General features: G+C 58.7%; 3 protein-coding genes and 1 long non-coding RNA gene across 6 annotated transcripts in view; 2 read left to right on the top strand and 2 right to left on the bottom strand.

Annotated features, from left to right (window-relative positions):
* DRD4 (dopamine receptor D4) overlaps positions 1 to 3,610 on the bottom strand; it is a 10,383-nt gene extending 6,773 nt beyond the window's left edge. The window contains exon 1 of the mRNA XM_026447286.1: positions 1,667 to 3,610. Coding sequence (XP_026303071.1) covers positions 1,667 to 1,939 — 273 coding nt within the window. The 5' untranslated portion in view covers positions 1,940 to 3,610. The remainder of the gene's footprint in view (positions 1 to 1,666) is intronic.
* LOC116419001 overlaps positions 1 to 22,824 on the bottom strand; it is a 35,340-nt gene that overhangs the window by 11,799 nt on the left and 717 nt on the right. The gene's annotated exons all lie outside the window — the stretch shown is intronic.
* On the top strand, positions 10,896 to 11,892 carry SCT (secretin). Its single transcript, XM_023183457.2, has 4 exons — positions 10,896 to 11,113; positions 11,195 to 11,296; positions 11,394 to 11,486; positions 11,660 to 11,892. The coding sequence occupies exons 1-4, from the start codon at positions 11,043 to 11,045 to the stop codon at positions 11,769 to 11,771; spliced, it is 378 nt and encodes a 125-aa protein (XP_023039225.1). The 5' UTR covers positions 10,896 to 11,042; the 3' UTR covers positions 11,772 to 11,892.
* CDHR5 (cadherin related family member 5) lies at positions 12,991 to 21,191 on the top strand. The gene is made up of 14 exons (XM_031936711.1): positions 12,991 to 13,333; positions 13,422 to 13,597; positions 13,889 to 13,939; positions 16,433 to 16,525; positions 16,672 to 16,773; positions 16,880 to 16,990; positions 17,077 to 17,247; positions 18,253 to 18,343; positions 18,509 to 18,606; positions 18,790 to 18,990; positions 19,144 to 19,257; positions 19,341 to 19,821; positions 20,286 to 20,443; positions 20,621 to 21,191. The coding sequence occupies exons 1-14, from the start codon at positions 13,249 to 13,251 to the stop codon at positions 21,041 to 21,043; spliced, it is 2,355 nt and encodes a 784-aa protein (XP_031792571.1). The 5' UTR covers positions 12,991 to 13,248; the 3' UTR covers positions 21,044 to 21,191.

The raw sequence follows: 22,824 nt of genomic DNA, 5'->3' as shown, positions 1-22,824 counted from the left end.
GAGTCTCGCTCTGTGGCCCAGGCTGGAGTGCAGTGGCCGGATCTCGGCTCACTGCAAGCTCCGCCTCCCGGGTTCCCGCCATTCTCCTGCCTCAGCCTCCCAAGTAGCTGGGACCACAGGCGCCCACGGCCACACCCAGCTAATTTTTTGCATTTTTAGTAGAGACGGGGTTTCACCGTGTCAGCCAGGATGGTCTCGATCTCCTGACCTCCTGATCCGCCCTCCTCGGCCTCCCAAAGTGTTGGGATTACAGGCGTGAGCCACCGTACCCGGCCGATATTTTAATTTTGTGTAGAGACCCGGCCTGGTATGTTTCCCAGGCTGGTCTCAAAGTCCTGGGCTCAAGCGATCCTGCTGCCTTGGCCTCCCAAAGTTCTGGGACTAGAGGCATGAGCCACCGCTCCTGACGTTGATCTCCCTTTTGTTACAAACATGAGAATGGCCTGGGGAATTCCCTGGGGGCAGGATCCTATGTCATCGGGCTCAAGGAGAGCCCCCTCCCCAGCCTGGGGTAGGCAGGGTCCCCGCTGGGCCTAGACATGAAGCTGGCTGCTCTGTCCTTCAGGGCATGAGCCAGCCTGTCTGGTGAAGTCTGTGGGAGACTCGGGCGCGTTAATTCATTTCTGTTTCCTCATCTGTAAGACGAGGATGATGATAGTATCGACATAATTGTCTTGAAGATAAATTATAATTAAAAATATGAAGATCTGCCCAGTGCCCAGCATAGGACTCCACGTGGAGTGACTCTCTCCAAGGGCAAAGGAGCAGGCAGCCCCCTTAATCCCTTCCCGCCGATTTGGGAAGATTAGGAGCTTAAACGTCGTCACTGTGACGTCTGCGGCTCGAAAGGAGCACAGGTCATGCGTGTCCCGTGCTGCTGGTCTCTGCCCCAGCCGCCAGGACTCACCGTGTCCACCAAGGGGAAACCCCGAGTCCCCCCTCCTCCACAGTCCGGGACACCGCGTCCCCAGCTCAGCCTTAAGCTGCTTTTCTCTGGCTGCAGAGGGGCTGGCACCAAGTCCAACCCACCCGAGGGCCAGACCTGGTGTGGAGTGTGGGATCCACCCCCCAATTCCCCCTGGGGCTTCTCCCCAGGGTTCTCAGCAGGGGCCTGGCCCCCACACACCCTCCCCTGGGTTCTGTCCAGTCCAGGTCTCCCCTGTGAGCTGTGAGCCTCCTTCTGGGGGTGAGCTAGCATCCGCACTGGGTGTGCGTGGTGGTCTGTGGCTGTGGCCGTGTGCAGTGTGCGCGTGTGTGTGTCCCAGGGCAGCCAGGGGGCCGAGCCCGCATCTGCCTGTCTGTCCAGCCGGTTGCCCTGGGGGTGAAATCCAGCTACCGGGCGGGGGGAGGGGGCTGGCTTGACAAACTCGCCTATTTCTGGGGTCCCTAGATCGAAGGACGGGCATCTCCTGGATACCAGACGCCAAGACAGAAGGGGAGGGGAGGAGAGGAACAGGGGTCGGGGGACAGCGCAGCGGGGGAAAGGTCGCGAGGTGGCGGCGGTGGGTGTAGCGCGGAGGGACCAGGCGCAGCGCCCCTGCCGCCGCCCCAGCTGCAGGCTCCGGAGCAGAAAGGGGCCGGGTCGCGCCGGGTCCTCCGCAGGGACCGGGACGGAGAACCGAGGAGCAGGTGAGGATGGATGCTCGTGCGGCCGGACGCGGCTCACCTCGGAGTAGACGAAGAGCGGCAGCACCAGGAGAGCGAGCAGGAGGTCGGCGGCCGCCAGGCTCACGATGAAGGAGTTGGTGGGCGTCTGCAGGGCGCGCTCGGTGGCCACGCTCACGCACACGAGCGAGTTCCCCGCGAGCACCGCGCCGATGAGCAGCACGCCCCCAACCAGCGCCGCCGCGCCCGGCCCTGCCAGCCCCGCAGCCGCCCCCGCGCCCGGCCCGCGTCCGACCAGCAGCCCGTCCGGGTCCGCGGTGCTGCGGTTCCCCATGGCGCGCCGGCCCCAGGCGCCCCGGCGGGCGCTGAGCACCGCGGACAGCACCGGGCCGCAAGCCGGGGAGTCCCTCCCCTCGGGCACGCCCCGGCCAGACTCTGGTCCCGCCCCGCCCCGCCCCGGCTCAGGGGGGCCCCCGCGGCGCTCCACCGTGCGCCCAGTATTTGCTCATCTTGGAAGTTTGCGCAGGGAGAGGCGGGCAGGCGGACGAATGCGGCGGCCCAAAGAGACGGGAATGAAGCGAGGTGGTGGCCACGGGCAGGCCCAGCATCGCCGGTGCGGCGCGGGGTCCGCACCCCGAGAAACCAACAAGGATGGGGGGGCAGCCAGACCAGGCCCTGAAGCGCGCGGGCATCGACGCCAGCGCCATCCTGCCGGCCCCGGCGTGCGTCCCGGCCCTCGGGCCGTCCGCCTAGTCCACCTGGTGTCTGGGAAAACGTCCCTCCCAGGCCCGTTCCGCCAGACGCGGGAAGACCGGAGCTTAGGCTCTGCCCGCCTTCCCGGCGGACTCGCCTCCGCCTCGCGCGCACCCTCCTGCCTGCGACTCCGCGCCCGACCCAACCGCCGACGCCTGGCTCGTACCCCCGCTGCCCAGCAGCCTCTGGTCCTCAGCCCCCGCGACCACCACAGTCAACCGCGGCCCCACCCATTGCACAGTTGGTCCTCCCGTGGCCGCCTCCGACAGTGGGCCAGCACCTCCCACCGACCCTCCACCCCGGGCGGACAGCTGAGCGGTCGACCCTGGTCCCTCCTCCAGTCCCTCCGGCCCAAGACCCTGAGCTAGGTAGGCGTCCCTCTGACCCTGGGCAGGGGGTCCGAGGACCGGACAGTAGGATCAGCCCGCGAGGAGGCAACGAGAAAGACAAGACAGGCCCTGGCAGGTTCCAAACGTGCAGAAGAGAAGGTGCTTGCAAAGTGCAGCAGAGACAATTCAATGGACCCTTCATCAAATCGGGGTGACCCATGACCTGAGAGGTATTTTCTGTAGTCCTGTCACTAAAGGGGCCTAGAAGGCACTAAAAGGGGGCACCACTCTGTGAGACCCCAGGCGATGCACATCCTGACGCTCTTGTCTTTGTTTCTGGGAGGACTGGAGTGGAGGGGCTGTGCCAGGACTTGAGGCCCCTGACCTCGAATGTATGGAGGACACCGGCTGGACGAGGCGCTGACGGGGTGTGCATTAAAGGGAGAAATGAGAGCTCTGAGAAGGAGCAGGCACCGTGAGCGTCACAAGGCAAGGTCCCGGGGTCTGTAGGAGAAGGGCCTGCACCAGGGCCAGGTGTGCACAGACATCAGGTGCGGCCACAGCCAGGCTAAGCCTCTCTTGTGCAGACCAGACTCCTGCCCGTGAACCCTTGTACAAAAGAAGTCACCACAGAAGAGACTGGGACAGTGGAAGTTTCTTCTCTCCCAGGATGGAACCGGGGAGGGTGGCCCTGGGGTCTCCGGCTGGGTGCCAAACGGTGAGTCCACCCCAGCTTCTGGTCGGCTTAGAGTTCCTTCAAGTGGCCCCCAAGATGTCTGCAACCACCAAGAGTGAAAACAAAGCCAGGCGGAGAAAGGATGTTTGCAGTACACATCTCTGGTACAGAATGCAGATCCAGAATATATAAAGAGTGCTTTTAAAACAATGAGAAAAGACAGACAACTCCAGTTTTTTGTTTTTTGTTTGTTTGCTTTGTTTTTTTGACATAGAGTTTCTCACTCCGTCGCCCAGGCTGGAGGGCAGTGGCACAATCCTGGCTCACTGCAACCTCTGTCTCCCAGGTGCAAGCAATTCTTCTGCCTCAGTCTCCCAAGTAGCTGGGATTACAGGTGCCCGCCACCACGCCTGGCTAACTTTTTTGTATTTTTAGTAGATACCGGGTTTCATCATGTTGGCCAGGCTGGTCTCGAACTCCTGACCTCAGGTGATCCACCTGCCTCGGCTTCCTAACGTGCTGGGATTACAGGAATGAGCCACTGCCCCCAGCCTATACTATATACTTCTGTTGTTTATCTGAAAATCAAATGTAACTGGATATGATCGCATCTCACTGCAATCATGGCTCACTGCAGCCTCAATCTCCTGGGCCCAAGTGATCCTCCGGCCCCAGCCGGAGACCACAGATGTGTGGTGCCACACCCAGCTAATTTTCTTATTTTTTGTAGAGACGGGGTCGCGCCATGTTAGCCCAGCTGATCTCAAACTCCTGGGCTCAAATGATCCTCCCACCTCAGCCTCCCGAAGTGCTACAATTACAGGCATGAGCCACACACCCAGCCTAAACAATTTTTAATAAGGGCCTCCACTCATACCTTACACATTAAAAAATTAACTCAAATATGCTGTCAAGAGAATCAAAAGACACAGACTGGGAAATGATATTTGCAAATGGCCATGTCCGGCAATGTTTTTTTTATCCATTTTAAGGTGGTAGGACGTCGTTGATTTTCCTGATGGCTACTCACGTTTGACCACTTTTCGCATGTGCCTGTTAACTGTCAGCGTTAACTGTCAGCCCTCTTCTGGAATGTGCCTGTTAAAAATCTTTGCTTTTGTTAAAAATTGGGTTGTCTACGCCGGGCGCAGTGGCTCACTCCTGTAATCCCAGCACTTTGGGAGGCCGAGCTGGGTGGATCACCTGAGGTCAGGAGTTCAAGACCAGCTTGGCCAACATGGTGAAACCCCATCTGTACTAAAAATACAAAAAATTAGCCGGGTGTGGTGGTGCGTGCCTATAATCCCAGCTGCTTGGCAGGCTGAGGAAGGACAGTTGCTTGAACCCAGGAGGCAGAGGTTGCGGTGAGCAGAGATCACGTCATTGCACTCCAGCCTGGGCAACAGAGCAAGACTCTGTCTCAATCAATCAATCAATCAATCAAATAGAAACAAAAATTTAAAAAATTAGCAAATCATATATCCAGCAAATGGCTTGCATACAAAAAATATTAATAATTCTCAAAACTCAATGACATCACAAAAAGAAAATTCCAGATGAGTATCCTTTATGAATATAGATGCAAACGTTCTCGGCAAAATATGAGCAAACACAATCCCTTTTAAAGTGCTGCCCGTCAGAGAAGCAGTATTTTGTTTTGTTTTGTTTTTGAGACGGAGTCTCGCTCTGTCACCCAGGCTGGAGTGCAGTGGTACGATCTCAGACCATCACAACCTCCGCCTCCCGAGTTCAAGCAATTCTCCTGCCTCAGCCTCCCAAGTAACGGATTAGAGGCGCCCACTACCACACCCAGCTAATTTTTGTATTTTTAGTAGAGACGGGGTTTCACCATGTTGGCCAGGCTGTTCTCCAACTCCTGACCTCATGATCTGCCCACCTCGGCCTCCTAAAGTGCTGGGATTACAGGCATGAGCCACCGCGCCAGGTTGAAAAGCAGCATTTTTAAAAGGATTATGTACCATAACCCAGTGGGATTTATCCCAGGAATGCAAGGGTGAGTGAACAGACGAAATTCAATGTCATACACCAGATTAACAGAATGAAGAAAAACCCACACGATCATCTCAATGGATGCAGAAAAAAATTTTCATAAAATTCAAAATCCTTTCATGATAATAAGACTCAATAAACTAGGAGTAGAAACAACTTCATCAGGCCAGGCACGGTGACGCAGCCTGTAATCCCAGCGCTTTGGAAGGCCGAGGAGGGTGGATCACTTGAGGTCAGGAGTTCAACACCAGACTGCCCAACATGTTGAAACCCCATCTCCACTAAAAATACAAAAATTAAAATTAGCTGGGCATGGTGGCGCACGCCAGCTTCTCAGGAGGCTGAGACACGAGAATTAGGTGAATCCAGGAGACGAGATCGCACCACTGCACTCCACCCTGAACAACAGAGGGAGACTGTCTCAAAAAACAAACAAACAAAAAACAAACACAGCTAACATCATACTCATTGGTGAGAAACTAAAAGCCTTTTAAAGAGACGAGGATACCCACTGCTGCTGCTTCTGTTCAACATTGTTCTGGACATTCTAGCCAGAGCATTAATCAAGAAAAAGAAATTAAAGGTATCCAAAATTGGAAAAGAAAACTATTTCTACTTGCAGATGACATGGTCTTATGTATAGAAGATCCTCCAAAAACAGGCCAGGCTCGGTGGCTTACACCTGTAATCACAGCACTTTGGGAGGCCGAAGCGGGCTGATCACGAGGTCAAGAGATCGAGACCATCCTGGCTAACACAATGAAACCCAATCTCTACTAAAAATAGAAAAAACTAGCCGGGCATGGTGGCGGGCGCCTGTAGTCCCAGCTGCTCAGGAGGCTGAGGCAGGAGGATGGTGTGAACCTGGGAGGTGGACCTTACAGTGAGCCAAAATCACGCCACTGGGCAACAGAGCAAGACTCCGTCTCAAAAAAAGAAAAGAAAGAAAGAAAAAAAGAAAGAAACCCCGTCTCTACTAAAAATACAAACATTAGCTGGGTGTGGTGGCATGAGCCTATAGTTACAGCTACTTAGGAGTCTGAGGTGGGAGGGTCATTTAAGTCCAGGCGGTTGAGGCCGCAGAGAGCTGTGATTGAGCCAATGTACTCCAGGCTGCCTCAAAATAAAATAAATAATGAACATGGGTAAAGGACTTGAACAGACATTTCTTCAAAGAAGATACACAAATGGCCGGAGCAGTGGCTCACGCCTGTAATCCCAGCACTTTGGGAGGCCAAGGCAGGCAGATCCCTCGAGTTCAGGAGTTCGAGAACACTCTGGCCAACATGGTAAAACCCCGTCTCTACTACAAATACAAAAATTAGCCGGGTGTGCTGGTGGGTGCCCATAATTCCAGCTACTTGGGAGGCGGAGGTGGGAGAATCACTTGAACCGGGGAGGCAAAGGGTGCAGTGAGCCAAGAACGCACCACTGCACTCTAGCCTGGGCAACAGTGCGAGACTCCATCTTAAAAAAAATATGGCCAGGCACGGTGGGTCACGCCTGTAATCCCAGCACTTTGGGAGGCTGAGGTGAGCAGATCATGAGGTCAGGAGATCGAGACCATCCTGCCTAACATGGTGAAACCCCATCTCTACTAAAAATACAAAACACTTAGCCAGGCATGGTAGCATGCGCCTGTAGTCCCAGCTACTCAGGAGGCTGAGGCAGGAGAATCGCCTGAAACTGGGAGGCAGAGGTTGCAGTGAGCCGAGATCGTGCCACTGCACTCCAGTCTGGGTGACAGAGCGAGACTCCGTCTCCAAAACAAACAAACAAATAATATATATATACACACACACAAAAATGGCCACGAAACACTTGAAAAGATGCTCAACCTCATTAGTCACTGGGGAAATGCAAATCAAAACCACAATAAGATACCATTCCATATCCATTAGGATGGCCATGATAATAAATAAATAAAACTAACGAGTGTTAAGGATGAGGAGAAATTCACTGCTGTTGGGAATGTAAAACAGTCACTGTTAGAAAAAGTCCAGCAGTTCCTCAACAAGTTCCACACAGAGTTGCCATATGACTCCGTGGATATGTTATATACCCAAAAGAAGTGAAAACAGGTGTTCAAATAAAAGCTTGTATGTAAATGTTCACAGCAGCGCTATTCACAATATACAAAAGACGCCGGGCATGGTGGCTCATGCCTATTCGAGACCAGCCTGGCCAATATGGTGAAACCCCGTCTCTACTGAAAATACAAAGTACTGGCCAGGCATGGCGGCTCACGCCTATAATCCCAACACTTTGGGAGACTGAGGTGGGCAGACTGCTTGAAGCCAGGAGTTCGAGACCAGCCTGGCCAATATGGTGAAATCCCACCTCTACTGAAAATACACAAAGTCCTGGCCAGGCATGGTGGCTCACGCCTATAATCCCAGCACTTTGGGAGGCTGAGGCGGGTGGATCACCTGAGGCCCTGAGTTGGAGACCAACCTGGCCAACACGGTGAAACCCCGTCTCTACTAAAAATACAAAAATTAGCTAGGCATGGCAGGTGCCTGTATTCAAGGAGAATAGCTTGAACCCAGGAGGCAGAGGTTGCAGTGAGCTGAGATCAGGTCAGTGCACTCCAGCCTGGGCGACAGAGTGAGATTCCATCTCAAAAATAAATAAATAAATAAATAAATGAATAAATAAATAAATAAAAATTTTTAAAAATGCAAAGATTGGGGGGGTGTGGTGGTGCATGCCTGTAGTCCCAGCTACTTAGGAGGCTGAGGCAGGGGGATCAAACCCGGGAGGCTGAGGTTGCAGTGAGCCAAGATTGTACACTGCACTCCAGCCTGGGCAACAGAGTGAGACTCCGTCTCAAACAAACAAACAAACACACACACACAATATATACAAGGTAGAAATAAACCAAGTGTCCTCAGCAGGTGCATGGATGAACCAAATGCAGTGTGATTTTGCCATTAAAATGAATGAAACTCTGGGGCCAGGCGTGGTGGCTCATGCGTGTCATCTCGGCACTTTGGGAGGCCGAGGCGGGCGGATCACCTGAGGTCAGGATTTTGAGACCAGCCTGACCAACATGGCGAAACCCCGCCTCTATGAAAAATACAAAATTAGCTGGGCATGGTGGTGCATGCCTGTAATCCCAGCAACTCCGGAGGCTGAGGCAGGAGAATTGCTTGAACCCAGGAGGCGGAAGTTGCAGTGGGCCGAGATCGCGCCATTGCACTTCAGTCTGGGCAATAAGAGCGAAACTCCATCTCAATAAATAAATAAATAAATAAATAAATAAATAAATAAATAAAAATTGTGACAGGGTCCTGCTATGTTTCCCAGGCTGGTCTCAAACTCCTCGCCTCAAACCATCTTCCTGCCTCATCCTCTCAAGTAAGTAGCCGAGACCACAGGCATGCACCACCATGCCCAGCTTTTATGATTTTATTTGTATGAAATACCCAGAATAGGCAGATCCAGAGAGACAGAAAGCAAATTCATTGTTACTCAGAAGCTGAAGGGATTGGGGAAGGGGAAGTAAATGCTTTTTGGATTTGAGGTTTTCCATCTGGGGAGTGAAAAGTTCTGGAACTAAACAGTGGTAATGGTTGTACAATTCTGTGACTGTTTACAATGGCTGAATTGGTAAGTTTCATGTTTTGCGTATTTTCCTGCAATAAAAAAAAAAAAACAAAAACAAAAACCAAACTCAGCAGTAGAGAACAATTTAAAAACAGGCAAGAGACGTGAAGATACATTTAACCCACAACAATGTGCAAATGGAAACAAGCACCTGGAAAGAGGTTCGGAATCACCCACCATTGGGGAAATGCAACTAAGACCACAAGGAGGTGTTGCCGCAGCGAGAATGGCTGAAGGTTAAAAATAGCAACTGCAGCCATGTTGACAGTGTGCAGAGAAAGTGAGGCTGCCAGGTGCTGTGGCTCACGCCTGTAATTCCCAGTGCTTTGGAAGGCCGAGGCAGGTGGATCACTTGAGGTCAGGAGTTTGAGACCAGCCTGGGCAAGGTGGTGAAACTTTGTCTCTACTAAAAATATAAAAATTAGCCAGTCATGGTGGCAGGCGCCTGTAATCCCAGCTACTTGGAGGGTCGAGGCACAAGAATTGCTTGAAGGCACGAGAATTGCTTGAAACTGGGAGGCAGAGGTTGCAGTTGCTGTGAGCAGAGATGGCCCCATGGCACTCCAGCCTGGGTGACAGAATAAGACTCCATCTAAAAAAGGAAGGAAGGAAGGAAGGAAGGAAGGAAGGAAGGAAGGAAGGAAGGAAGGAAGGAAGGAACGAACGTACGTACGTCCCACGTGGCTGGCAGGGCTGTGATGCAAATGCTGGGGTAAATAGTGTGGTCGATTTAACAGACGGATACAGTGCACGGCTCGCAACCACAGCAGAACATCAAGGGCTTGACAGTCATTTCTCCGTCCTCTCCATGAGGTATAAATGGCTCACAGACACCCGAGAAGGTGCTGGTCATTAGGGAGACGCAAATCAAAACCGCAGCCAGACACCACATTGCACCCACCAGCATCGTTAGTACACAACAAACAAAAAGCCAGAAAGTAGCAAGTGTTGGCGAGGACAAGAGCCGTGTCCCTGCTGCGCTGCTGGGGGACGTGTCCGTCTGAGCGGCTGCTGTGGAAAAGTTTGGCTGTTTTCCTCAGAATATTTAACACATCATTACTCTGTCACCCAGCAGTTCTCTCATAACTATACACCCAGAACGCTCGAAAACGGGATCGGGAAGGGCCGTTTGCACACCCGCGTTCACAGCAGCGTTATTCGCCCTCGCCCCAAAGGGGAGGCAGCCCAGGTGTCCACGAAGAGGCCCACAGATGATCGGACGCGGTCCCTGCACACGGCGGGACACGGTTCCCCCTAAAGGGAAGGAGATTCCCACACAGGCCAGGCCGCGGCGGCGAAGGCGGAGGACGCTGAGCTGAGAAACCAGCCGGTCTCCAAAGGACAAATCCCGTGAGGCTCCCCCTGCGCGCAGTCCCTGCAGGCGCTGAATCCACAGACAGAAAGTGGGGGGCGCCAGGCTGGGGAGGGGAGGGGGCGTTTGATGGGGACAGAGCTTCATTTTGGGAGGACGGGAGAGCCTGAGAAGGGATTTTGGGAGGATGGTGGGGACGGATGCACGGAAATGTCAGCGAACCCAGTGATCCTGAACCGTGCACTTCAAAGCGGATTAAATGGCAACACCGGCCCCCACAACAAAGTCACGCCGCTCAGGCCTTCCCGGGACCAGAGGCGCTGTCCCAACGCCGAAGCCGGAGACGAACTCGCCCCAGCCGGGTGCTCCAGGGGCCTCCGGAGCTCCTGCCGCCGCCCCTTCCCCGGGGTCCCCCAGTCCCCCCAATCCTCCCCCAAGCCCCACGGCCCCTCCGTCCCCGCACCCCGCAGGCTCCCAGGCTTCGTGGTGCGGTTCCCTCTGCGGGTCCCGGGCCCGCGTCCCCTTCGCCCCCCAGGCCGGGACGTCCCCCTCCCCCAGCCAGCCGAGGGGCGCCAGCGCGGCGGAGGGGGCGGGAGGCCGGGCCGGGGCGACAGCTGGGGGGGCGGCCCTGACCTTCCCGGGATCGCTGGGCGCGGCCGGGCCGTCCCCCTTCCGGGCGCCGCCATAAAGGGGCCTCGCGGGGCCCTGGCCGTGGCCGCAGCGCTCAGCTCCCGCGCCCGACCCCGCCATGGCCCCCCGGCCCCTCCTGCTGCTGCTGCTGCTCCTCGGGGGCTCCGCCGCGCGCCCCGCGCCCCCCAGGTGAGCCGCCCGCCAGGCCCGTCCGCCGCCGGCCCCACCCGCCCCCCGCGCGGCCTGACCCCGACCCCCGACCGCCCCCAGGGCCCGGCGACACTCGGACGGGACGTTCACCAGCGAGCTCAGCCGCCTGCGGGAGGGCGCGCGGCTCCAGCGGCTGCTGCAGGGCCTGGTGGGGAAGCGCAGGTGAGGCCGGGTGGGGCGGGGGTCTTGCCGTGGTGCCCCAGCTGCAACGCGCGACCCCCCAGCTCCAGGACTAACTCTGTTTTGGGGCGGGGGACAGCGAGCAGGACGCAGAGAACAGCACGGCCTGGTCCAGGCTCGGCGCGGGTCTGCTCTGCCCGTCCGGGTCCGACACGCCCACCCTGCAGGCCTGGTGAGCGCCCGCCCCACCGCAGACCCCGCTCCAGACCCCACCCCAGACCCTTCCTTCTGTCCGTGGCCTCCCTGGGTCAGCGCTGGTGGCCACCGGAGGCCCAATTCCAGCGGCGGGGCCGGGGTCTCCAGCCCCAGCCCCAGTCCCCAGCCCCTCACGTGCTGTCTCTGCAGGATGCCTCTGGGCGGGGCCTGGTCTCCCTGGCTGCCCCCTGGGCCCAGGCCTGGGGTTATGGTTTCAGAACCTGCCGGTGCTGCTGGAGAAGGAACCCTGCCAGCGAGATGAGGAAGGAACCCCCTCACCACCTGCCCAGCCTGGGAGCGGAGCTGCATCTGGGGCGGTGGGCAGGCTGGGGGGAGGGGGAGGGGTGGTACTCCGCACCAATAAAGGAGAAATCAGACCCAGACACTGAGAGTTGGTTGTGTCCACTTGGTGTCATCGAGGCAACCCCTGTGTAGCAGGGCTGTCAGATGGAAGGGGGCCCCATCCACCCAGCAGGGACTGTGACCGCACCCAGCTGCCCTTTACACCTGACGGCCACAGCCGGCCCCTGATCCTTATCTCTGGCATCAGGGCCGCCTCCTGTAATGGACTAAGCACCGCAGGGCCCCGCCCCACCCCTTGTCATCATTAGGACACATTCAAGGGCTCAGGGGTAGCCAGACATACTCTCAGCTCCTGCCCGGGGCCCGTGTGCTCAGTGTTTCGGAAGGGGCAGTGGGGAGGGTGTGGAAGGGCCAGGGAGGCTCAGGCAGGCAGGAAGAGGGGAGGGCAGAGGTGTCACCTGGGGTGCCAGGAGTCCACTCTGGCATGAGGACTCCGGACCCTCTGTCTTGTGTGGCCTCAGACCAGTGGCTTGACCCCTCAGAGCCTGCGGAGTACGGAGCGTGCAGGGCTTGGAGGCGACCATGAGGGTACAGTGCAGGGTTGGGACACTGAGCCCAGCCCCAGCCACGAGAGGCCAGAAGCTTCGGTGCACAGGCCTGGAGGGGACTGACTCCACTCCCCGCCTCACGACAGCCCCTTCCTCGCCCCCACCCCAGCCAGTGGCCTCTCCCTAGAGCTGGGGGCTTGCGGGGGCCAATGAAAAGAGCAGGGCAAGTGTCGAGACTCACCTCACCCCTCTGTTGGGCACCAGGGCTGCCCAGGAGCTCCCAGCTGCCCCTCACAGCCCCGCCTTCGCCTTGGTCACTAAGGCCCTGTCCAGCCCCACCCTGAGCAGCTGGCTTGTCTCTGGGGCAGGCAGGCAGGGGTGTCCCTAGGATACAAGAGAGCCTCTTCCTTCAGAACCTGCATCAGGCAGGCAGGGAGGTACTCCCTGGGGGACACCCGGGTTCTGAGCCCCAAGGGTTGGCCTTAGGAATTTTGCCTGAGGGAGAGCTTAGGGGAGGAGCCAAGCAAGGGCAGCCTCGGCTAGGGAGGCAGGTTTCAGACACTCCAACACCCTGGCTCTGCCCCTGCCCTGCCCCAGCCCCATGGTGCCCAGGAGCCGCTCTCTAGTCCTTTCTGCCCTGTGCCTCGGTGCCTGTGGCCTGAGCCCCCTGGTCAATCCCTGTACTCAGTAACTGGGGCCAAATGACTGCCCCCCTTCTGGCAGTGGGCTGGACCCGCCGGCCAGCGGGAGCCCCCTTGGCAGAGGCTGGTTGTAAAGGATCATCAAGTGGGCGGCGTCTGGCTGGGGCGAAGGTCGCTGAAGTAGGAACTGCGCCAGTCCTGGACGCCAAACCCACTCGGACCCTCCCGCCAGGTGACAGCCGCCAAGATGGGGTCTTGGGCCCTGCTGTGGCCTCCCCTGCTGCTCACCGGGCTGCTTGGCCGACCCCCGGGGGCCGTGGCCCAGGCCCAGTGTACGTGCGGGCAGGGGTAGGTAGGTGAGGGCATGGGGGGGAGAGCCAGGGGCTGGGAGGCGCTGACCCCTCCTCTGCAACCTTACAGACTGCTCTGTGAACAAGTCCTTCATTGAAGTCGAGGAGAACTCAAATGTCACCAAGCCGCTGGTGGACATCGATGTCCCGGAGGGCCAGGAGGTGATCCTCGGGTCCTTGTCCACCCCCTTCGCATTTCGGATCCAGGGAAACCAGCTGTTTCTCAACGTGACTCCTGATTACGAGGTGCGGGCGGCAGGTGGGTGGGGAGTGGGGGCTCCCGGGAGAAGGGCACCTGGATCCTCAGGCCACACCTTCCCCGAGGGCCCAGGAGTTCTATGCCTGCAGGCATCCACTAACACCCATGCTTGGTGGTGCCTGCCCTAGAAGGCTGGGCCATTTTGGGATGAAGGCTGGGCCCACACCCTCAGCACTGACCACTGATGATGGGGACCCTGGGCCAGCGCCTGCCCCCTTGGCCTCAGTCTCACCACCTGTGGGGCGGGACAGTGACTGCAGACCCGTCTGCCCCCACAGGAGAACTCACTACTTGAGGCTCAGCTGCTGTGTCAGAGCGGAGGCACACTGGTGAGTCCCCGCCCCGCTCTCCCAGCCCCGCTCTCCCCGCCCACCAGGCCACCTCAGCTGGGCTCTGCCCTGCCGGTCCAGGGCCAGTCTTTGATGACCTCACTTAGGGTGTGGTTTCAAATGCCATCCCTCCGAGAGTGATGCTCACATTTCCTCCCATCCAGACTCTGCCTTGAACTGTGGAATCCCCGTCAGGGACCCCTTGTCCAGCAGATACCCCCACCCAGTGTGCCCAAGACTCCCACCCACTCCCTCGACCACCACTGCCCCCACAAGGGAGGCACCTTTATCCTGCCAGCCACTGGGACCACCTTGGTTTCCACTCGCCCTCCCTCCCCACGTCCCCCGCTAAGCCCCCCATTGGTAAATCACTTGGCTCTGCCCCAGCTCGACCCAGAAATCCACCGTCTGCCCACCTCCAGTCCCACCAGGGCCGGGACACCAGCACCCATTTTGGGAAACTTTCAGCTGGCCCACTGGCTTCCCTGTTGCCCCTTGCTGGTCCCAGTCCACTCCATGCGGCAGAACAGCTTCTGTGGATGCTGTAAACCGAGGCTGCCCAGTCCACCGCAGCCCTCCACAGCTCCTTTCTCACTGAGGGTCAAACCCAAGTGTACTGTGCGGAGGCTCTGCTGCAGCCTCAGAGCTCCCGCAGGCACGCTCCTCCCTCACCTGCTCAGGTCTGCAGCCTTCAGAGAAATCCCAGCTGCCCTATTAGGGAACAGCTGCATCCCAGCCCCGCTCCCCCAACATCCTACTTCTTGACCAGCGGCATGTTTTTCGACTTTATTAAGGAAAATTACAGAATCCTGAGGCCAGCACAGGCTCCCCCACCTACCAGCAGACAGCGGGCTCTGTGCCCTCTGCACACCACAGCACATCACCCACACATATCTTGGGATGTGTCACTGAAAGAGAGGGACCCTTCTTTTTTTTGAGACAGAGTCTCGCTCTGTTACCTAGGCTGGAGTGCAGTGGCGAGATCTCGGCTCACTGCAACCTCCACCTCCCGGGTTCAAGTGATTCTCCTGCCTCAGCCTCCCGAGTAGCTGGGATTACAGGCGACTGCCACCACGCCTAGCTAATTTTTGTAGTTTTAGTAGAGACGGGGTTTCACCATGTTGGCCAGGCTGGTCTCAAACTCCTGACCTGGTGATCTGCCCGCCTCAGCCTCCCAAAGTGCTGGGATTTCAGGTATGAGTCACTGCGCCTGGCCAGGACCCTTCTTTTTTTTTCTTTTTTTTTTAGATGGAGTCACCTTCTGTCGCCCGGGCTGGAATGCAGTGGCGCGATTTCCGCTCACTACAACCTCTGCCTCCCAGGTTCAAACGATTCTCCTGCTTTGGCCTCCACCCACCTCAGCCTCCCAAAGTGCTGGGATTATAGACGCCCGCCACCACACTCAGCTAATTTTTGTATTTTTAGTAGAGACAGGGTTTCACCATGTTGGCCACATTGGTCTCGAACTCTTGACCTCAGGTGACCTGCTTGCCTCGGCCTCCCAAAGTGCTGGGATTCCAGGCGTGAGCCACTGTGCCCACTGGGACTCTTCTTTTTAAAACATAACCACAATGTCGTCACACCTGGGAAAAGTGGTCACTTTCTACCTCGAATGTCCAGGATGCCGCATTCCCCGTGGTCTCTGAAGGGTTTTTTAATAATTGTTTATTTGAATCAGGGTCCACGTTATGCACCTAGCTGATAATTCTCCTGAGTTTCTGTTCATCTTCACATTTCCCTTTCTCCCATCTTTTCTCTTGGAGATTTATTTGTGAAGAAACTGGGTTGTCGGCTGGGCGCGGTGGCTCACACCTGTAATCCCAGCACTTTGGGAGGCCGAGGTGGGCGGATCACCAGAGGTCAGGAGTTCGAGACCAGCCTGACCAACATGGAGAGACCCCCCCCATCTCTTCTAAAAATAAAAAATTACCCGGGTGTGATGGCGGGCGCCTGTAATCCCAGCTACTCGAGAGGCAGAGGCAGGAGAAACGCTTAAACCTGGGAGGCAGACGTTGCAGTGAGCCAAGATCACGCCACTGCACTCCAGCCTGGGTGACAGAATGAGACTCTGTATCCAAAAAAAAAAAACAAAAAAACAAAGAAAAGAACTGGATTATCTTTCCTCACTTGAGATTCTGCTGGTTGCATCCCCAAGTGCCTGCATTATTTTTCTGTGGCGCACCTGCCACCTCCTGGCTTTATAAAGTCCTTTTTGTCTGTTGTTGTAAGTCCTGCCAGGACAGGCACCAGCGGGCAGAGATTTGTCTCTTGTGATCTCTGCATCCCAGCACCTAGAGCTGTGCAGCCCCCCTGCAGCCCCCCAACACCACTGAGTGAGTGGATGGATAGCCGTCGAGGGGTGCACCTCACGATGGGGACAGACAGCCGTCGAGGGGTGCACCTCACTCATGATGGGGAAGGATAGCGTTGAGGGGTACACCTCACTCACGATGGGGAGGGGCTGTGGGAGAGGCTGACGGCCACACCCTGCAGGTGACCCAGCTGAGGGTGTTCGTGTCAGTGCTGGACGTCAATGACAACACCCCCGAATTCCCCTTTACAACCAAGGAGATAAGGGTGGAAGAGGTGAGGCCAGCAAAGCTGCCGGGACGGGGCAGGGGGTGCGGGAGCCCAGGGTGAGAGCAGGGGCGAGTGGCGGCCGGGGGCTCAACCACAGCGGGGGTCCACAGGAGCCAAGAGTGTGGCCAGACCAAGCCCCTCTCCCTCCCTAGGACACTAAAGTGAACTCCATCGTCATCCCTGAGACAGAACTGCAGGCCGAGGACAAAGACAAGGATGACATTCTGTTCTACACCCTCCAGGAAGTGACCGCAGTCAGTGCCGCCCGCCCTGCCCCAGCGTGAGCCCCTCGCCTCTGACATCCGCAGCCGCCCTCGCCCTCCCAGGCTCTTAGGCTCTGTCTTCCCTGATCCTCCCCAGGGTGCTAGTGACTACTTTTCCCTGGTGGGTGCAAACCACCCCGCCCTGAGGCTAGACCGGACCCTGGACTTCTACGAGCGGCCGAACATGGCCTTCTGGCTGTTGGTGCGGGTGAGCAGCTCACCCCAGCCCTGAGTCCCACACGCTTGAGGCCCCCCTGGCCCCAGCTGCTCCCAGGCCTGATCTGGCTGTTGCAGGACACTGCCGAGGAGAATGTGGAGCCCAGCCACACGGCCACCGCCACGCTGGTGCTGAACGTGGTGCCTGCCGACCTGCGGCCCCCCTGGTTCCTGCCCTGCACCTTCTCAGACGGCTACGTCTGCATCCAAGCTCAGTACCACGGGGCTGTCCCCACGGGGCACATACTGGTAATGGGGAGGGAGGGGCAGTGCACGGGGCGGGGCCTTCTAGGCAGGTTGGAGGCAGGCACGGCCAGAATCAGAAGAAGGGCAGGGGCAGGGGCAGGGGGTGGGGCCAATTTTGGTTGTGATTTTGAAACAAATACAGACTCTCCTTGTAAACCCATCTTTCCCATCTTGAGGGGGTGAGGGAGCAAACCCTGAACACAGAGAGGAGTGTGGGCCCCAGAGCCAGGCCATCTCAGGGGCCTGGGGAGGTGGGCTGGGGCCCTGGAGTTTTTTTTTTTTTTTTGAGACAGAGTCTTGCTCTGTCGCCCAGGCTGGAATGCAGTGGCCGGATCTCAGCTCACTGCAAGCTCCGCCTCCCGGGTTTACGCCATTCTCCTGCCTCAGCCTCCCGAGTAGCTGGGACTACAGGGGCCCGTCACCTCGCCCGGCTAGTTTTTTGTATTTTTTTTAGTAGAGACGGGGTTTCACTGTGTTAGCCAGGATGGTCTCGATCGCCTGACCTCGGGATCCGCCTGTCTCGGCCTCCCAAAGTGCTGGGATTACAGGCTTGAGCCTCCGCGCCCGGCCGGCCCTGGAATTCTTAAGGGATGGTGACATCTCTGCCCTGCTCAGTCACCACTAGGCCCACACAGGCTGTCTGCAAACCTTCACGGCACCGAGGCACCCGGGGCCACCACACAGCACATGAGAGGCAGAAATGCAGACCCGGGAGCCCCCCGCTTCCTAAATGTTTGCTTAGCCGTCAACACAAGCATTGTGCAAATGGGACTCAGTATCTTTGGGCAACTTGACTTATTCGTTAGTGAGGGACCCACAGGGGTATGACTCATTGTGATGCTGGGACAAGGGACAGTCCAGGCAGGCAGGGACGCCCGGCCACCAGCGGGACTGGGCCCCTCCTCAGCCAGCCCTGCCCTGGCTGACCTTGATGGGGAGCCAGAGGGGCCAGGTTGGGGCCATCCACCCCAGCCCCATGACATGCCCTCCTCTCCACCATCCTTAAAGCCATCCCCCCTCATCCTGCGTCCTGGACCCATCTACGCTGAGGATGGAGACCGCGGCATCAACCAACCCATCATCTACAGCATCTTCAGTGGTGAGTGGGGCCCAGCCCTCAACAATGCCCCGGACCCCTCTCTGTCCCTGTCTCCGTCCCCACCTTGGGCTGGGGAAGCCCCAGGGGCACCTGCCAGCAAGGTAGAGCTGGCTGGGTCCCTGGGCCTCAGGGGGTCGGGACCGAGCACTTCTATCGTCCTCCCAGGAAACGTGAACGGTACATTCGTCATTCACCCAGACTCCGGCAACCTCACCATGGCCAGGAGTGTCCCCAGCGCCACGACCTTCCTTCTGCTGGTGAAGGTGAGGTGGGGACCTGCATGGGGGGCCAGGCAGTGCGGGCAGGGTGGAAGGTAGGGCGGGGGGCAGGGCCGGGGGGCAGGGCAGGGCCCCTGCCAAGTCTGCATCTGTTCTTCCTGAGCCCCAGGCTTCAGCGCCAGCTCCACCGTCAACCCCACGAGTCATGGCTGCCTCCCCCGCCTCCAGGGCCAGCAGGCCGACCTTGCCCGCTACTCAGTGACCCAGGTCACCGTGGAAGCTGTGGCTGCAGCCGGGAGCCCACCCCACTTCCCCCAGAGCCTGTACCGTGGCACCGTGGCACTTGGCGCTGGAGCAGGTGTTGTGGTCAAGGATGCAGCTGCCCCCTCTCAGCCTCTGAGGATCCAGGCTCAGGACCCGGAGTTCTCAGTAGGTAGCACATGCAAGGCTGATGCCTGCCGCCCCCACGGCAGCCTTCCTGTTGCCCAGGGTCCCTGGGCCCACCCGGCCTCCCCTCTGTGGGTGGGTCAGGGCTGCACGTGGGAGGCAGCCTGGCCGGGGACTCAATGAGACCCTGTCCAGGACCTCAACTCGGCCATCACGTATCGAATTACCAACCACTCACATTTCCGGATGGAGGGAGAGGTTGTGCTGACCACCACCACACTGACCCAGGCGGGGGCCTTCTACGCAGAGGTGAAGGGCAGGGCAGGTGGGCATCTCCAAGGGTGTGGGGCTGAAAGACGTGCCCAGGAGGGACAAGCCCCTTCCTGCCCCAGGTTGAGGCCAACAACACGGTGACCTCTGGCACTGCGACCACAGTCATTGAGATACAAGTTTCCGAACAGGAGCCCCCCTCCACAGGTAAGCCCCCATCCCCAGAGGCTGGAGGAACAACTGGGCCCTGGACTAGCACCACTTCCGAGGCCCCCAGACCCCCTGTGCCCTCCCAGGGAGCCTCCACAACCAGCTCTGGGGGAGGTACAGGCCCTCATCCACCCTCTGGCACAACTCTGAGGCCACCAACCTCGTCCACACCTGGGAGGCCCCTGGGTGCAGAAACCAGCACCTCCCACCAACCAGCCACACCCGGTGGCGCCACAGCACAGACCCCAAAGCCAGGAACCTCTCAGCCGATGCCCCCCGGTGTGGGAACCAGCACCACCCACCAACCAGCCACACCCGGTGGGGGCACAGCACAGACCCCAGAGCCAGGAACCTCTCAGCCGATGACCCCCAGCAGGAACACCCCATCCTCAGGTAGCACCCACTCCGTTGCCTTCCCTCCCTGGCTCAGGTCACTGGGTGGTAGGGGAAGTGCTGCAGGAAGGGTCCACCCCAGGCTGACCTGGCCTGACTATGAAATCCCAGAGGGGTCTGTTTGGGACTGACAGACACAGACAGGCCAAAGGCCCCCAGTGAACTGTGATGTGTGTAGGACAGAGGCCAGATTTGGGGTCCAGCAAATCCCCTGATTCCCACAGCTGCCGGCTCACCCTGCAAGCCCCTGCCCCTCCTGTGAGCAGCCTGGCCTCCTGGGGGGGGCCCAGGGTCTCACTGGGACACACAGGCCCCTCGAGCCAGGGTCAGCAGAGCCTGAGATTTGGGAGACAGCCCAGGCCTAGGTGATTTCCAAGTGTCTCAAGCCTGGCACAGGTTGGCATGGGGAATGCCTGGGGCGCTCAACAGTGCGGGGGTGATGGCATTTTCCACAACGGTGCCAGGTGGCGGCCGCTCGGAGGACAAGCGCTTCTCGGTGGTGGACATGGCAGCCCTGGGTGGGGTGCTGGGTGCACTGCTGCTGCTGGCTCTCCTTGGCCTCACGGTCCTTGTCTACAAGCACTACGGCTCCCGGCTCAAGTGCTGCTCTGGCAAAGCTCTGGTGAGGTCCAGGGTGGAGGGCAGGGCAGGCAACCCGCAGGGAGTGGGGGACAGGAGAGGGGAGGGCAGAGGGGAATATGTGGAGGCGAGGGGTGTCCGCTGTGGAATGAGGGTGTGGAGAGGCCACAAGGCAGCAGAGACCCAGGGACCCCGCTGACGCCTTCACTCCCGCTAGCAGAAACCCCAGACCCCAGGCTGTGACAACCAGGCGTTCCTCCCTGACCACGAGGCCAACTGGGCGCCTGCCCCCAGCCCCACGCGCGACCCCAAGCCCGCAGAGGCATCGCCGACGCCCGCGGAGCCCGCACCCCCCGACCCCGCGCCCCCAGGCAGTGCCCCTGAAGCCCCAGCAGCGGCCCAAGCCGGGGGAAGCCCTGCAGCGGTGAGGTCCATCCTGACCAAGGAGCGGCGGCCGGAGGGCGGGTACAAGGCCGTGTGGTTCGGCGAGGACATCGGGGCGGAGGCAGACGTGGTCGTTCTCAACACGCCCACCCTGGACGTGGATGGCGCCAGCGACTCCGGCAGCGGCGACGAGGGCGAGGGCGCAGGGCCGGGCAGGGGTCCCCACGATGAGCCCCAGGGCGACGACTCCTACATCTAAGCGGCCCCTCCACCCTCTCCTCCTGCCGCGCGGGCGCTACAGGTCCCGCTCCCCTAACCCCCGACCCAAGGCAGAATAAAGCGAGGCTCCCGAAACCCAGGCCGTGGAGTGGGGCGGGCGCGCGGGTCCGTGCGGGCCCCATTTGCTCGCGTCCCCCATCGTCCTCGGCGCTTGAGCCCGGGTGTGCAGAGGGGGGTGGCGGGTCCCGCCGCGCTGTCACCACCCAAAGGCTGCAACGCTTCCTGTAAACCACCTGCTGTGCCCACTGTCTTCCCGAGGCTTCCGTGCCAGCTGGCCCGCGAAGTTCCTCTCCTGCTCTAACCACAGCCCGAGAGGGCACTCCCCTCCCCCAGTCTGCACTGGGGATCTCAGGCACCCGCTCAACTCAGACCTACCACTGCCGACCCTACACAGAGATTGCTGGGGAGGCTGAGGAGCCAACGCAAATTCCCAAGACGATGCGCTTGGAAGCCAGTGGTCTCAAACATCTGCCGGGCCGGGGGTCCCAGTCCCCTTCTGAAATCGACATGCTTGGGTTGGGGCCCAGCATTAAACACCCGTCCACAGGCCTGGACTGAGGTGCCCTGGGGGTGGGTGCGCGCGTGTGGCCTGAGCAGGAGCGGGACCAGGAGGCCTAGGGGTGAGAGACACCTCCGGGTCGCTTCTCCCAAGACCAGAGCCCAGGCTGGCCGCCCATGCCCAGAACCATCAAGGGGTCCCTTGTGGGTCGTCAGCACTGCCCCTCATGAAAAGACACTATTAATTCCTTTCCAAATGTTTTAATCGCGAGAGCATCTGATATTCTTGTCTGAACAATCTAAAGAACCCAAAGGGGGCTGCACGGTGGCTCCTGCCTGTAATCCCAGCACTTTGGGAGGCCAAGGCGGGCGGATCACCTGAGGTCAGGAGTTCGAGACTAGCTTGACCAACTTAGAGAAACCCCGTCTCTACTAAAAATACAAAATTAGCCGGGCATGGTGGCTCATGCCTGTACTCCCAGCTACTTGGGAGCCTGAGACAGGAGAATCACTTCAACCCAGGAGGTGTAGGTTGTGGTGAGCCAAGATTGTGCCACTGCACTCCAGCCTGGGCAACAGAAGTGAAACTCCATCTCAAAAAAAGGAACCCAAACGGTACAGCTGCCCCTTTTTCAAGGCATGTCCACCTCCCATTACCCACTTCCTTTTTTTTGAGACTCAGTCATGCTCTGTCCCCTGGACTGGAGTGGAGTGGCTCCATCTCAGCTCACTGCAGCCTCGACCTTCTGGGCTCAAGTGATTCTCCCGCCTCAGCCTCCCAAGTACCTGGGACTACAGGCCTACACCACCACGCCCGGCTAATTTTTGTATTTTTAGTAGAGACTGGGTTTTGCCATGTTTGCCAGGCTGGTCTCGAACTCCTGACCTCAAGTGATCTGCCCGCCTCGGCCACCCAAAGTGCTGGGATTACAGGCAGGAGCCACCGCGCCCGGCCCCATTACCCACTTCTAAAAGCGCAACAAGGTCCGGGCGCCCTGGCTCACTCCTGTAATCCCAGCACTTTGGGAGGCCGAGGCGGGCGGATCACGAGGTCAGAAGATCGAGACCATCCTGGCTAACACGGTGAAACCCCGTCTCTATTAAAAATACAAAAAATTAGCCGGACGTGGTGGCGGGCGCCTGTGGTCCCAGCTACTTGGGAGGCTGAGGCAGGAGAATGGCGTGTACCCGGGAGGCGGAGCTTGCAGTGAGCCGAGAGATCGCGCCACTGCACTCCAGCCTGGGTGACAGAGCAAAGACTCT

The sequence above is a fragment of the Piliocolobus tephrosceles genome, chromosome 13 (assembly GCF_002776525.5).
Source record: "Piliocolobus tephrosceles isolate RC106 chromosome 13, ASM277652v3, whole genome shotgun sequence".
Classification (NCBI taxonomy): Eukaryota; Metazoa; Chordata; class Mammalia; order Primates; family Cercopithecidae; genus Piliocolobus; species Piliocolobus tephrosceles.
The sequence above is the reverse complement of the archived record's forward strand: the minus strand, read 5'-3'. Positions and strand labels throughout refer to the sequence as shown.

What these genes read in the sequence shown, in the direction of transcription:
- CDHR5 (XM_031936711.1), top strand. Translation starts at nt 13,249, where the DNA reads ATGGGGTCTTGGGCCCTGCTGTGGCCTCCCCTGCTGCTCACCGGGCTG. An exon ending in GTCAGAGCGGAGGCACACTG is followed by an intron (nt 13,940 to 16,432) that starts GTGAGTCCCCGC and finishes CACACCCTGCAG; the next exon opens with GTGACCCAGCTGAGGGTGTT. An exon ending in CCCTCCAGGAAGTGACCGCA is followed by an intron (nt 16,774 to 16,879) that starts GTCAGTGCCGCC and finishes GATCCTCCCCAG; the next exon opens with GGTGCTAGTGACTACTTTTC.
- SCT (XM_023183457.2), top strand. Translation starts at nt 11,043, where the DNA reads ATGGCCCCCCGGCCCCTCCTGCTGCTGCTGCTGCTCCTCGGGGGCTCC. An exon ending in GCGCGCCCCGCGCCCCCCAG is followed by an intron (nt 11,114 to 11,194) that starts GTGAGCCGCCCG and finishes GACCGCCCCCAG; the next exon opens with GGCCCGGCGACACTCGGACG. An exon ending in ACGCCCACCCTGCAGGCCTG is followed by an intron (nt 11,487 to 11,659) that starts GTGAGCGCCCGC and finishes CTGTCTCTGCAG; the next exon opens with GATGCCTCTGGGCGGGGCCT.